The 13,999-nt window shown below is 44.6% G+C and overlaps 1 protein-coding gene across 1 annotated transcript in view; it reads left to right on the forward strand.

The window, feature by feature from the left end:
* The first annotated feature begins 2,601 nt into the window (after positions 1-2,601).
* The window catches only part of LOC126210357 (delta-like protein 1), a 114,000-nt gene continuing 102,602 nt past the window's right edge, over positions 2,602-13,999 (forward strand). Inside the window, exon 1 of the mRNA XM_049939572.1 lies at positions 2,602-2,704. Within this exon, the coding sequence (XP_049795529.1) occupies positions 2,603-2,704 (102 nt within the window). The 5' untranslated portion in view covers position 2,602. The remainder of the gene's footprint in view (positions 2,705-13,999) is intronic.

Below are 13,999 nucleotides of genomic sequence, written 5' to 3' on the forward strand. Positions count from 1 at the left end.
TTCAGATACTGTTCTAATGGTAAATAAAGCAGCATTTAGTTTCTGAACAAGATCCTGAACATGGGCTTTCCACAACAGCTTACTATGTATCCCAACTGTTCCGTCTCGCTTATAATATGCCCATTCTGTCTGACCAAAATGTCGGTTCTTGTTGAATTGTAAGTTAGAAACTGTAAAAACTGAGTCTTACTGTGATTAACATCAAATTATTTCCCACAAGCCACGAACTTATTTCATGAACTACATTATTTGATACTGTTTCAATATTACACACAAGATCCTTCACTGCCAAGCTGGTGTCATCAGCAAACAGAAATATTTTTGAATCACCTGTAATACTAGAAGGCATATCATTTATACAGGGTGTTACAAAAAGGTACGGCCAAACTTTCAGGAAACATTCCTCACACACAAAGAAAGAAAATATGTTATGTGGACATTTGTCTGGAAACGTTTACTTTCCACGTTAGAGTTCATTTTATTACTTCTCTTCAAATCACATTAATCATGGAATGGAAACACACAGCAACGAACTTACCAGCGTGACTTCAAACACTTTGCTACAGGAAATGTTCAAAATGTCCTCCGTTAGCGAGGATACATGCATCCACCCTCCGTCGCATCGAATCCCTGATGCGCTGATGCAGCCCTGGAGAATGGCGTATTTTATCACAGCCGTCCACAATACGAGCACGAAGAGTCTCTACATTTGGTACCGGGGTTGCGTAGACAAGAGCTTTCAAATGCCCCCATAAATGAAAGTCAAGAGGGTTGAGGTCAGGAGAGCGTGGAGGCCATGGAATTGGTCCGCCTCTACCAATTCATCGGTCACCCAATCTGTTGTTGAGAAGCGTACGAACACTTCGACTGAAATGTGCAGGAGCTCCATCGTGCATGAACCACATGTGTCGTACTTGTAAAGGCACGTGTTCTAGGAAGACAGGCAGAGTATCCCGTATGAAATTATGATAACGTGCTCCATTGAGCGTAGGTGGAAGAACATGGGGCCCAATCAAGAAATCACCAACAATGCCTGCCCAAACGTTCACAGAAAATCTGTGTTGATGACGTGATTGCACAATTGTGTGCGGATTGTCGTCAGCCCACAAATGTTGATTGCGAAAATTTATAATTTGATCTCGTTGGAATGAAGCCTCATCCGTAAAGAGAACATTTGGACTGAAATGAGGATTGACACATTGTTGGATGAACCATTCGCAGAAGTGTACCCGTGGAGGCCAATCAGCTGCTGATAGTGCCTGCACACGCTGTACATGGTACGGAAACAACTGGTTGTCCCTTAGCAGTCTCCATACAGTGACGTGGTCAACGTTACCCTGTACAGCAGCAACTTCTCTGTCGCTGACATTAGGGTTATCGTCAACTGCACGAAGAATTGCCTCGTCCATTGCAGGTGTCCTCGTCGTTCTAGGTCTTCCCCAGTCGCGACTCATAGGCTGGAATGTTCCGTGCTCCCTAAGACGCCGATCAATTGCTTCGAACGTCTTCCTGTCGGGGCACCTTCGTTCTGGAAATCTGTCTCGATACAAACGTACCGCGCCACGGCTATTGCCCCGTGCTAATCCATATATCAAATGGGCATCTGCCAACTCCGCATTTGTAAACATTGCACTGACTGCAAAACCACGTTCGCGATGAACACTAACCTGTTGATGCTACGTACTGATGTGCTTGATGCTAGTACTGTAGAGCAATGAGTCACATGTCAACACAAGCACGCAAGTCAACATTACCTTCCTTCAATTGGGCCAACTGGCGGTGAATCGAGGAAGTACAGTACATACTGACGAAACTAAAATGAGCTCTAACGTGGAAATTAACATAACATCTTTTCTTTATTTGTGTGTAAGGAATGTTTCCTGAAAGTTTGGCGGTACCTTTTTGTAACACCCTGTATAAATATGATACAGTATTAGTAGTATTACAGGTGATTAACAAATATTTCTGTTTGCTGATGACACCAGCTTGGTAGTGAAGGATCTTGTGTGTAATATTGAAACAGTATCAAATAATGTAGTTCATGAAACAGCAGTGGCCCCAGCACCGACCCTTGGGGAACGCCCCACTTAACAGTGCCCCAGTGGGACTGAACATCACTACCACTCTCAATATTGCGGAGAATTACCTTCTGCTTTCTGTTCTTAAAGTAAGAGGCGGCCTTAATTCGAAAAAGAAATTTCTGAGAATAGTTGAGGAGGTAGGTCGCGAGTGCTGCTCTGAGATGAAGAGGTTGGCGTAGGAGTGGATATGACACTAGGTCGCACCAGCAAACGCAAAAGCCTGGTGAAAAGGCTAAAAATATATAAAATTTGACAAGAGCAATTCCGTATCAGTGGAGCACTAAGGATAAGAAAGTAGCTGCACGTATGTGAAAGCGCCGCTAATTACACGCTGTTGTTTGACTAGTGTAGCTGCGCCAGCAGGCTGTGTCCCTGCCCTAGGCTGCGTCCCAGTATTCTGGGCGACCCCGCCGGCGCTGCAGCCGGGACAGTGACCCCGCTGAAGTGTGCCAGCCGCGAGGTACAGTTAGGCCGCGGACGTGCAGTCGCCGACTGGCGGCCGGCCGCAGTCTCGCGCAGACATGCCGGCGAGTCGCAGCAGCTGCCTCCTGGTGCTCGCCCTCTTCTGGGCCACCGCCTGCCTCGCAGCCGCCGGCGGGTACGTGCCCAAGTGGAAGAAGCAGGTACTGTCTGTCACCACCGTCCCAAGAACACAGCGGAAGGTCGTAACATACCGTAGCCTGTCACAAATAAGCGTAGACCACGGTAGCTATGGTCAGTTTAGGCCTTAAGCCGTCGGCACACGGACCGTGCTGTCGAACGTCAACGGTGAGCGTGCCAAGTTCAACGTGCTGCTGAACGCTCAGGAACGATGAGACTTGTGCATACGGTACGTGGGCCCCAACGTGGTATACTCGATCGCAACGCACTCCAGCGGCAGTTGAGGGATGTTTCTAGTTCGCACTGTTTGCTCAACGGGCCTAAAATTCCCACGTTAGCTCTATTAAAACGCACATTTCCTCCATCGTCACGAAAAGGAAAGTACCATGTCCAGTCAATAAGGACACAGGGTTATAAAAGTTCCGTTACAAACAGTGCGGTACAAATTTGGAATACTTCTCCGCATAAGATAAACATTATTTCATCATTCCCACATTTTAGTAAAAATCCAAGGTCAGTCTTATTTGATCACTGTTCCTACCCAGTAGCAGAATCTTTGCAACATGTGATTTACGAAGCGTAACAGAAAAAGGAGCAAAATATTTTTATAAAAGTAGCGCAAGCTGTCCTATATATTAAGCCAATCGAACAAAGACACCCCTCAAAAAAAGGTCAACTTATATTTACGTAACATCAAATATTATATCATATATTAAACTAATAACAAAGTATCAGAACCTAATAAAAACGCGAATGTTATGAAAAAAAATTTCGATGTGTTACGACGCAAGCCACCGCCCCAACAAAAGCTCACTACAGGACAAAGACGCCACCCATTACGCTAAACCAACACACGCTCTTTGGTCTTAGCCAAATTGTGTTACACCATGCTGAAAACGTTAATCGTAGATGATTATGTTACTAGTTGAAATTTAATTAAAACAAATTGTACCAAGAACAATGCGTTTTGGGTGGATCTTCAGTGTGTTGCTGTCTTCAAATAGCATACTCTGATAATACGAAAGTTACAATAATTCTTTTGCCACGAATGTGATCTTTCTCATTATTTTATTGGAACGAATAACACAACTAACAACGGGTTTTCCAGTGATTCTCAATTTTCTGGTGCTCAGAAACGGCATATATGCATATAGGCTTGAAATGAATGCCAATATGGTGCCTCACAACTCTGTACTCAAGGGAGGCGGCGTGCGTGTGACGTAGGTGGCGTTCTGCCATCTCATTGGTCAACGCTCAGACGCTCGCTCAGAATATCTGACATGCCAGATACTGCTCTGCACGTTCGGAAAGACTCCCGAACGTGCTATTCCACGCTATGACGTCAGAAACTCGGCACGCTTAACGCTCAACGTTCGGATGCACGGTCCGTGTGCTGACGGCTTTACCAGCAGCACGTGTACGTTAGGTGTGTTACATACCTATCGGGTTTTACCTCATACTTCACACCTTCTTTTCGCACGTAATAAGTTGTTTTACTAGATTACCCCAAAAACCGGATGCGTTGAACCGCGGCGGCCGCTGCAGCCGAGCGATTCTAGGCGCTTGAGTCTGGAACAGCGCGACCACTACGGTCGCAGGTTCGAATCCTGCTTCGGGCATGGATATAAGTGATGTCCTTAGGTTAGTTAGGTTTAAGTAGTTCTACACCACTGGCCATTAAAATTGCTGCACCAAGAAGAAATGTAGATGATTAAATGGGTATTCATTGGACAAATATATTATACTAGAACTGACATGTGATTACATTTTCACGCAATTTGGGTGCATAGATCCTGAGAAATCAGTACCCAGAACAAACACCTCTGGCCGTAATAACGGCCTCTATACGCCTGGGCATTGAGTCAAACAGAGCTTGGATGGCGTGTATAGGTACAGCTGCCCATGCAGCTTCAACACGATACCACAGCTCATCAAGAGTAGTGACTGGTGTATTGCGACGAGCCAGTTGCTCGGCCACCATTGACCAGACGTTTTCAATTGGTGAGAGATCTGGAGAATGTGCTGGCCAGGGCAGCAGCCGAACATTTTCTGTATCCAGAAAGGCCCGTACAAGACCTGCAACATGCGGTCGTGCATTATCTTGCTGAAATGTAGGATTTCGCAGGGATCGAATGAAGGGTAGAGCCACAGGTCGTAACACATCTGTACTGACTGTAAAAAGTGCCGTCAGTTCGAACAAGAAGTGACGGAGACGTGTAACCAATGGCACCACATACCATCACGCCGGGTGATACGCCAGTATGGCGATGACGAATACACGCTTCCAATGTGCGTTAACCGCGATGTCGCCAAACACGGATGCGACCATCATGACGCTGTAAACAGAACCTGGATTCATCCAAAAAAATGACGTATTGCCATTCGTGCAGCCAGGTTCGTCGTTGAGTACACCATCGCAGGCACTGTGATGCAGCGTCAAGGGTAACCGCAGCCGTTGTCTCCGAGCTGATAGTCCGTGCTGCTGCAAACGTCATCGAACTGTTCGTGCAGATGGTTGTCGTCTCGCAAACGTCCCCATCCGTTGACTCACGGATCGAGACGTGGCTGTACGACCCGTTACAGCCATGCGGATAAGATGCCTGTCATCTCGACTGCTAGTGATACGAGGCCGTTGGGATCCAGCACGGCGTTCCTCATTACCCTCCAATACCCACGGATTGCATATTCTGCTAACAGTCATTGGATCTCGACCAACGCGAGCAGCAATGTCGCAATACGATTAAACGCAATCGCGATAGGCTCAATCCGAGCTTTCTCAAAGTCGGAAACTTGATGGTACGCATTTCTCCTTCTTACACGAGGCATCACAACAACGTTTCACCAGGCAAGGCCGGTCAACTGCTGTTTGTATATGGGAAATCGGTTGGAAACTTTCCTCATGTCAGCACGTTGTAGGTGTCGCCACTGGCGCCAACCTTGTGTGAATGCTCTGAAAAGCTAATCATTAGCATATCACAGCATCTTGTTGCTGTCGGTTAAATTTCGCGTCTGTAGCACGTCATCTTCGTCGTGTAGCAATTTTAATGGCCGATAGTGTGTTCTAGGGGATTGAGGACCTCAGATGTTAAGTCCCATAGTGCTCAGAGCTATTTGAACCAGTTGAACCGTTGAACCGTCTAGAAATAGTGAGGATATACTCTGAAGAGCCAAATAAACGGGTACACCTGCCCAATATCGCACAAGGCCCCCGCGAGTACGCAGAAGTGCTGCAACACGACGTCACATGGACTCGACTAATGTCTGAAGTAGTGCTGGAGGGAACTGACACCATGAATCCAGCACGACTGTCCATAAATCGGTGAGAGTACGAGGGGGTGGAGATCTCTTCTGAACAGCACGTTGCAAGGTATCCTAGATATGCACAATAATGTTCATGTCTGGGGAGTTTGGTGGCCATCGGAAGTGTTTAAACCCAGAAGAGTGTTCTTAGAGCCACTCTGCAGCAATTCCGGACGTGTGAGGTCTCGCATTGCTCTGCTGGAATTACCCACGTCCGTCGGGATACCCAAGGGACATGAGTAGGTGCAGGTGATCAGACAGGATGCTTACGTACGTGTCACTTGTCAGAGCCGTATATACGCATGTCGGGTCTTCCATATCACTCCAACTGCACACGCCCCACACTATTACAGAGCCTCAACGAGCTTGAACAGCCTCTCCTGTTTAATTAGAGAGAAGGTCAGCGTTGGCTGTAATATTGATGGTTTATTGACAGCAAAATCGATTTTCAATCACATAGTGATCATCTTCAGTGCTGTGATGTGCAAATAAAACTCATAGGCACTGGTGTCAAGTTATTAAGGCACTGGTGTCAAGTTATTATCAGTAACCAAAGCTTATGAAACGATCGTTTCATAACCTTTGGTTACTGATAATAACTTGACACCAGTGCCTATGAGTTTAACTTGTACACCATAGCACTGAAGATGATCACTATGTGATTGAAAATCGATTTTGCTGTCAATAAACCATCAATATTACGGCCAACGCTGACCTTCTCTCTAATTTCGCGTATATAGTCGTTGTGCACACAGCACTCTATGGAGTCGCCAATCAGTAAGACTCTGCTACATCCAGGGTCCATGGATTGTGAGGTTCTCTCCATACCCGCACATATCCATCCGCTCGATACAATTTCAAACGAGACTCGTCCGACCAGGGAACATGTTTCCAGTCAGCAACAGTCCAATGTCAGTGTTGGCAGGTCCAGGTGAGACTTGAAGCTTTGTGTCGTGCATTCATCAAGAGTATGTGAGTGCGCCTTCGGCTCCGAAAGTCCATATCCATAATGTTTCGTTGAATGTTCCGCACACTGACACTTGTTCATGGCCCAGCACTGAAATCTGCAGCAATTTGCGTAAGGGCTGCACTTCTGTCACGTTGAACGATTCTCTTCATTCGTCGTTGGTCCTGTTCTTGCAGGATCTCTTTCCGGCTGCAGCAGTGTCCGAGATTTGATGTTTTACAGGATTCCTGATATTCGCGGTGCATTAGTAAAATGGTCGTACGGGAAAGTCCCCAGTTTATCGCTACCTCGGAGATGCTGTGTCCCATCGCTCGTGCGCCGACTATAACACCACGTTAAAAGTCACTTAAATCTAGATAACCTGCCACGTAGCAACAGTAATCGATCTAACAACTGCGCGTGACACTTGTTATCTTATACAGACATTACACACCGCAGCATCGTATTCTGCCTGTTTACATATCTCTGTATTTAAATATGTATGCCTATACCAGTTTCTTTGGCCCTTCAGTGTATAAAGGGCCAGGTACCCTACAGAACGTTTTTGTTCTGCATAGTGATCCTCCTGTCTGTTACTTAAAAATAAACAGCATTTATAACAAAATGGAAATTGTCGATGTTTTATTCAGGTTTTATTCGAAAATTGTTGATTTGTAATGTGTAACAGACAGATGTTGTGGTAAAAGTAAAGAAACCAATACAGATTTATCATATAGCGCTAGAAAACGCAATTTCCTCAATAAAAAGGGAATGATGTCAGCTCTAAATACATGGAACAAAAAAGCAGAGAAGCTGTGGTAGAGCGGGACTCTACTCAACACTAATTTAGAAACTACGAGACGGCATTTCATTGGAACAGCGGAAAGTGGGGGTGCCTGAGAGATCTGTGCTGGGACCGATACTGTTTCTTATACACAGGGCGAGTCAGCTGCCCCTACCGCTATCGTTTTATGCAACCCGCAATGTAATAGCTCGTCTTCATAAAACACGTGCGAGATTTTCGTATTCTCTCGCTCACTACGCGCGAAGTATTAGTCGTACAGAAAAAATGAAAAGGAACTTCTTCTAGGAAATTTAGTAGCAAATTTTGTACTGGGATACGTTTTAGCTAGAGATCGTAGTTTTTAAGTTATTTAAGAAAAACGTACCCCAAGTGACCTTTACACACACTCCCACACTCAGACTCCACCAGTCAGAATTTCTAGTATGTTGTTCATGGCACTCCTTCCAATAACTGTACAAATATTTGCGATTGCACGAATTACTTCCCACATTCGACCTTTTTTGGTTTTCATTGACTGGCCTCATAACGCCACTGACTTATACGAGCACTTACAGATTGTAAACTGACGTTTGTGCAAATTTTACCTAACAATTTTGTAAATTTTAACAACATAAATTAACAGTTACATCGTTGTATTCGTCGACCCACTTGGCTACGAAACTACTGTGCTTGTAAGCATTAATTTTGGAGTGAATAGCATTAACATCCACAAAAGTCGATTTTCTGTCATTACCCTGATGGGCACATTAAATTAATAATGTTAGCGAAGTAGCTGGCTATGCTGTTAGCGTAGTAGCCCAGTCAAAAAGGCCGAATATTGGCAGTCGGAAATATTTGTACTGTCGTAGGAGGGAGTTCCACGAACAATATACTATAAATCCTAAGCGGTGGGATCTGAGTGTGGGAGTGGGGGTGCGTGTGAAGATCAATTTTGTACGTTTTACTTGAATAGCTCGAAAACTATGGTCCCTAGCTAAAACATACACCGGTCAAATATTTAATTATATTAAATTTCATAGAAAAAGATCCTCCTGTGTAATTAATAGTTCGCACTTATCGAGCGAGGGAATATGAAAATTTCGCTCGTGGTTCGTAGCCCAGCTACAACATGGCGGGTTGCACAGAATGACAGCGTTGAGGGTAGCTAAATCACCTTGTGTTCGGTGTCTCCCGTGAGGAATGGTTAATATTCAGCGATACAACAGCAGGGTTCGTTTGAACCCTGCTGTTCGTACGAACATAGCCCTATTACAAATTGTCGCGGGGGTAGGACACATTTAATGTTACTCATTAATTACACGACAACCACGGGTTCTAGCAAAAAAGTGTCGCAGTACAAAAATTAAACTACATTCAGTTAACTACAAGAAATATTCTATTCACTTTTTTCTGTAAGGCTAATAGTTTGCGTGAATAGAGTGATGAAAATCTCGCGCGACGTGCACGTGCTGTAGCTTGTTTAGTTCTTGTATGCCAGTTAGAGGTAGTTTCCCGACTTGGTAGCCTACGGGTGTGCTGTATCAGAATGTTCGTTTCGACTTCCTCCTAGTGTGGTACGTTGTAAACAATGACACTGTGCTGAATAATACAGAAAATATGTAACAATGTACACACGATAATTCCTGTCATTTATCTGAATATTGACCATTCATCCTGGGACATCCTTTATATGTGGGTAATTAATCACTGCAGTTCACAAACTTTCATGTAAAATGTACAGTTAAGGGCATTCTAGTCAGTATGGTCAACGGCTCTGCCTTGGAGTGTGACTGGAGTATTGTTAAGCGGGCGGAGGGATGTGGAGGGGTGGCGTTCTTCTTCAGGGGTCAGTGCTTGGACCGCTACTGTTTCTTGTATATTATAAACCATTTTTTTAATATGACAGGTGATTCTAAAATATTTCTGTTCCTGTTCTTGGTAGAGAAGGATGTTAAATAGAACATAGGCAGTGCATCAAATACACTGGTATCCAAAATTAAAGCAACAAATGGAAATTTTGCAACGTTGCGTTTATTTTGCCACAAAATAGTATAAACAGGTGACAGTGAAGTAGAATCAATGTAAAGAATAGAGAACGTAAACAACTGCAATATGCATAATGGTACACAAAAATGTTCCTCGTTTCTTCTTACTTAACGGATTTGCACAAACATTTCGACAACTGGTTAATATACACAGTATGGGATGTGACCTCCCCTGGCAGCAATTTAGGCCTGACAAAGACGGTACATGCTGTCAGTGATGTCATCATTGTCACTTTGAGGCAATAACGCCTATTCCTCCTGCAGACCTGCTCAGAAGTCTTGGAGAGAGGTTGGTGAATCCTGATGTGATGGAAGCCGTCTCCCTAGTGCATCCCAGACATGCTCTGTGGGATTTAAATCGGGAGAGCGAGCAGGCCCGCCATGCGTGCAATATCTTCCGTTTCCATGAAAACATCAGCCACCCGTGCTCTATGAGGTCGAGCATTATCGTCCATCAATACGAAGCTTGGACTCACAGCACCTCGCAACAACCGAAAATGAGTTCCCAAAATCTGAAACCTGACAGCAGTTACAACTTGCCGATTCACCCCTACAAATTCCATGGTGAGGGGTTCGAGTGGTAAACGTAGTCGGTGCCTGTACCATTAGGGATGCTGCTCGATATCGATCTCTTTCCACAATTTTTGGGTCCCGAAATCGTGTTTCACGTACCCTCCTGATGCCAATTCATCGAAAATCACTCTCCAGACTAAATCGACACTCACCTGTGAAAACGATATTGACCCACTCTTCGACCGTCCAGGTGGTATGTTGGTCACGCCACTCTAGATGTTCCCTCCTGTAAAGACGTGTCACAGGTAGACATACAGCATGTAAACCGTTTGTCTCGATACAACACATCCAGTCGATGCTGCGACCTCACATGCCAGTTGCCGTGCACTACTAAGGCGGTGTTGTAGTGTCCTTACAGCCAAATAACGGCTTCTCTTATGAAGGCACACGTGGCCAGCCCTGCCCTGGTCTTCGGGGCACAGTTTTGGTCTCTATAAACTGTCGCTATATCTGATAAATAACAGAACGATTTACATTAAGCCATAGGCCCAAATCACTTTGCGACTGTCCTTATTCCTTTCTTTTTATGGCCGTCCACCGCAGGGAGTCTGGTAGGTATCTTCTCTGTGCCATACTACACCGTCTGTGACTTTGTATACAGCGTTTGCCAGGTAGTCCCACAACCATAGTCACTGTCTAGTTTCATAGGTGCGCTGACGATATCGTTGGCATGGTTGTCCGTTGACCAGAATGGCATCTCCCGTGCAGAAGAGGATCGTACGGAGACCTGGTTGACATTTGACATTATTATATCGTGAATTAGACACAGGACCGAGAAATAGCGGCTTGTTGCTTTAATTTTGGACATCATTGTAGTACAGTTCAAGACATAACTTCGTAGCTTGTAGGAAATAAATTCATGCTAAATTACAGCAAGATTCAGTCATTACTGATTCTAAGACACAGGCCGTTTAAAAGTGAGAGCATATGCTTAGTGAGACTAAACAATCCAAATTCCAAAGTGTCCAGATGGATAGAAATCTGTCGCTGAAATTGTGTTCAGGATCTTGTTCAAAAACCGAATGCTGCTGTATTTACTATTAGAACAGTATCTGCAATGAATGATGTGAAATTATACTTATCTTCATTCGCTTATGACATATGCCTTTACATTAAGGTGCAACTCTACCAATTCACAAAGAGTATTTTCGGTTCAGAAGCGGACAGTTCGAGCAAGCTTTTCATGACTGAGTAGCAATCGCAATACCTACGTCCTCTGTTATTTGCTGTCTTGCTATACAGTTTTTACCATCCGCAGCTCCCTGTAATACCAAGGAAGTCATTCCCTGATGTGTTAACAGATGTCCTATCATCCTGTCCCTTCTTCTTGTTAGTGTTTTCCATATATTCCTTTTCTCGTCGATTCTGCACAGAATCCCCTCATTCACTACCTTATCACTCAACCTAATTTTCAACATTCTTTTGTAGCACCATATCTTAAATGCTCAGATTCTCTTCGGTTTTCCCACAGTCCATGTTTCACAACCATTGAATGCTGTGGTACAAACGTACACTTTCAGAAATTTCTTCCTCAAATTAAGACTTAGGCCTATATTTGATACTAGTAGACTTCTATTGACCAAGGATACCTCCTCAGTACACATTTTCTTTAATTTCGTTTAGCTAATAATAGGCAGAAATCCAATATGTAGTTGGATCGCACCTCCATGACTCTTGTCCAGAAAGGCGTGTAGTAGAATTCTGCATCCATTTTCGATAAGCTACAAGCACTACGTAAAAATCTTAACAGTAATCCTCGCAATTTTATGTCCAAACTGAAGAATTTATTCATGGCTGACTCCCACTGTTCTGTCGGAGAACTCCGGAGGAAAAGATTAGCTAATTGTTGTGTCATATTGTTGATTTTTTAATATGCATTCAACAGTTTGTCGTCTGCATACGATTCGTAAAATTTTTATGTTGTCTATTATTAATTTTTCTGATGTCAGTTTCATGCACTAAATCGTTCGATGACCAAGGACATTTGCTCCTCAGTCTGGTCTTACGCAAAGGGACGCTTGAAATGAAAATAAAATGAATTCATAGGTCCAGCAATGGTCACCTGATAACAGCGTTTCGTTGTCAGCCGTCTGTCTCATGTGGTTCCAGCCAGTTTTATGATAAAAGCAGACCTGCACTCTGCATAGCATTGTGAAGTGAATGGCACTGTAGCATTTATTACGGTTTCTTCCAGTTCCGTTCACGTGTGGAGCGCGAGAAGAATGACTATTTAAGCGCCTCCTTTCCGTTGTAATTAATGTAATCCTTTTCTCGCGATACGAACGCTGTTGTGTGAATGGTCTTCAAAAAGTAAGTTACACAGTGTTGTCGCAAGCCAAACAAATTTCACTGAATGCTCCGGAACATGAGCGGATATAGTTCAAAAGGCCATTTGCAAGTCTTGATTAAAACGATAGACTAGAATAATTTATTTTGATGTATGAGAACAGTGGTCTCTGGTGGCTCGTTACAGAGTAATAATCTAATTGTGGTTTATTCCATTTGATATCTCAACCGCCTTTGTTTCTCTGAAGGTACCTAGACTATCGTGAAAATTGACCAAAAGAGAGTAGGATCGCCACTTTGAGGGTTCCATGCAAACTTCATTTTGTATATTGGTAGTTATTCCATCCCAGGGATCAAGAGTCTCGACATCTTTGCCTGGTGTAGATAATGATATTGCGAAGGTATCGGTCCCAGGAATTTCAAGATTTTTGTGAGATATAATTACAAATTAACAATTTTCGGATTTTTTCCTTTCCTTATTCTGTAACACCTTGCTTCTTGCAAATTTCGTGATAATAAGTCAGTGCCAAGTACCCTACATGTTTTAATAAGCGAGTTTGAGAGTATTAAAATACACTCCTGGAAATTTAAATAAGAACACCGTGAATTCATTGTCCCAGGAAGGGGAAACTTTATCGACACATTCCTGGGGTCAGATACATCACATGATCACACTGACAGAACCACAGGCACATAGACACAGGCAACAGAGCATGCACAATGTCGGCACTAGTACAGTGTATATCCACCTTTCGCAGCAATGCAGGCTGCTATTCTCCCATGGAGACGATCGTAGAGATGCTGGATGTAGTCCTGTGGAACGGCTTGCCATGCCATTTCCACCTGGCGCCTCAGTTGGACCAGCGTTCGTGCTGGACGTGCAGACCGCGTGAGACGACGCTTCATCCAGTCCCAAACATGCTCAATGGGGGACAGATCCGGAGATCTTGCTGGCCAGGGTAGTTGACTTACACCTTCTAGAGCACGTTGGGTGGCACGGGATACATGCGGACGTGCATTGTCCTGTTGGAACAGCAAGTTCCCTTGCCGGTCTTGGAATGGTAGAACGATGGGTTCGATGACGGTTTGGATGTACCGTGCACTATTCAGTGTCCCCTCGACGATCACCAGTGGTGTACGGCCAGTGTAGGAGATCGCTCCCCACACCATGATGCCGGGTGTTGGCCCTGTGTGCCTCGGTCGTATGCAGTCCTGATTGTGGCGCTCACCTGCACGGCGCCAAACACGCATACGACCATCATTGGCACCAAGGCAGAAGCGACTCTCATCGCTGAAGACGACACGTCTCCATTCGTCCCTCCATTCACGCCTGTCGCGACACCACTGGAGGCGGGCTGCACGATGTTGGGGCGTGAGCGGAAGA

Source organism: Schistocerca nitens, chromosome 10 (genome assembly GCF_023898315.1).
Source record: "Schistocerca nitens isolate TAMUIC-IGC-003100 chromosome 10, iqSchNite1.1, whole genome shotgun sequence".
Taxonomy (NCBI): domain Eukaryota; kingdom Metazoa; phylum Arthropoda; class Insecta; order Orthoptera; family Acrididae; genus Schistocerca; species Schistocerca nitens.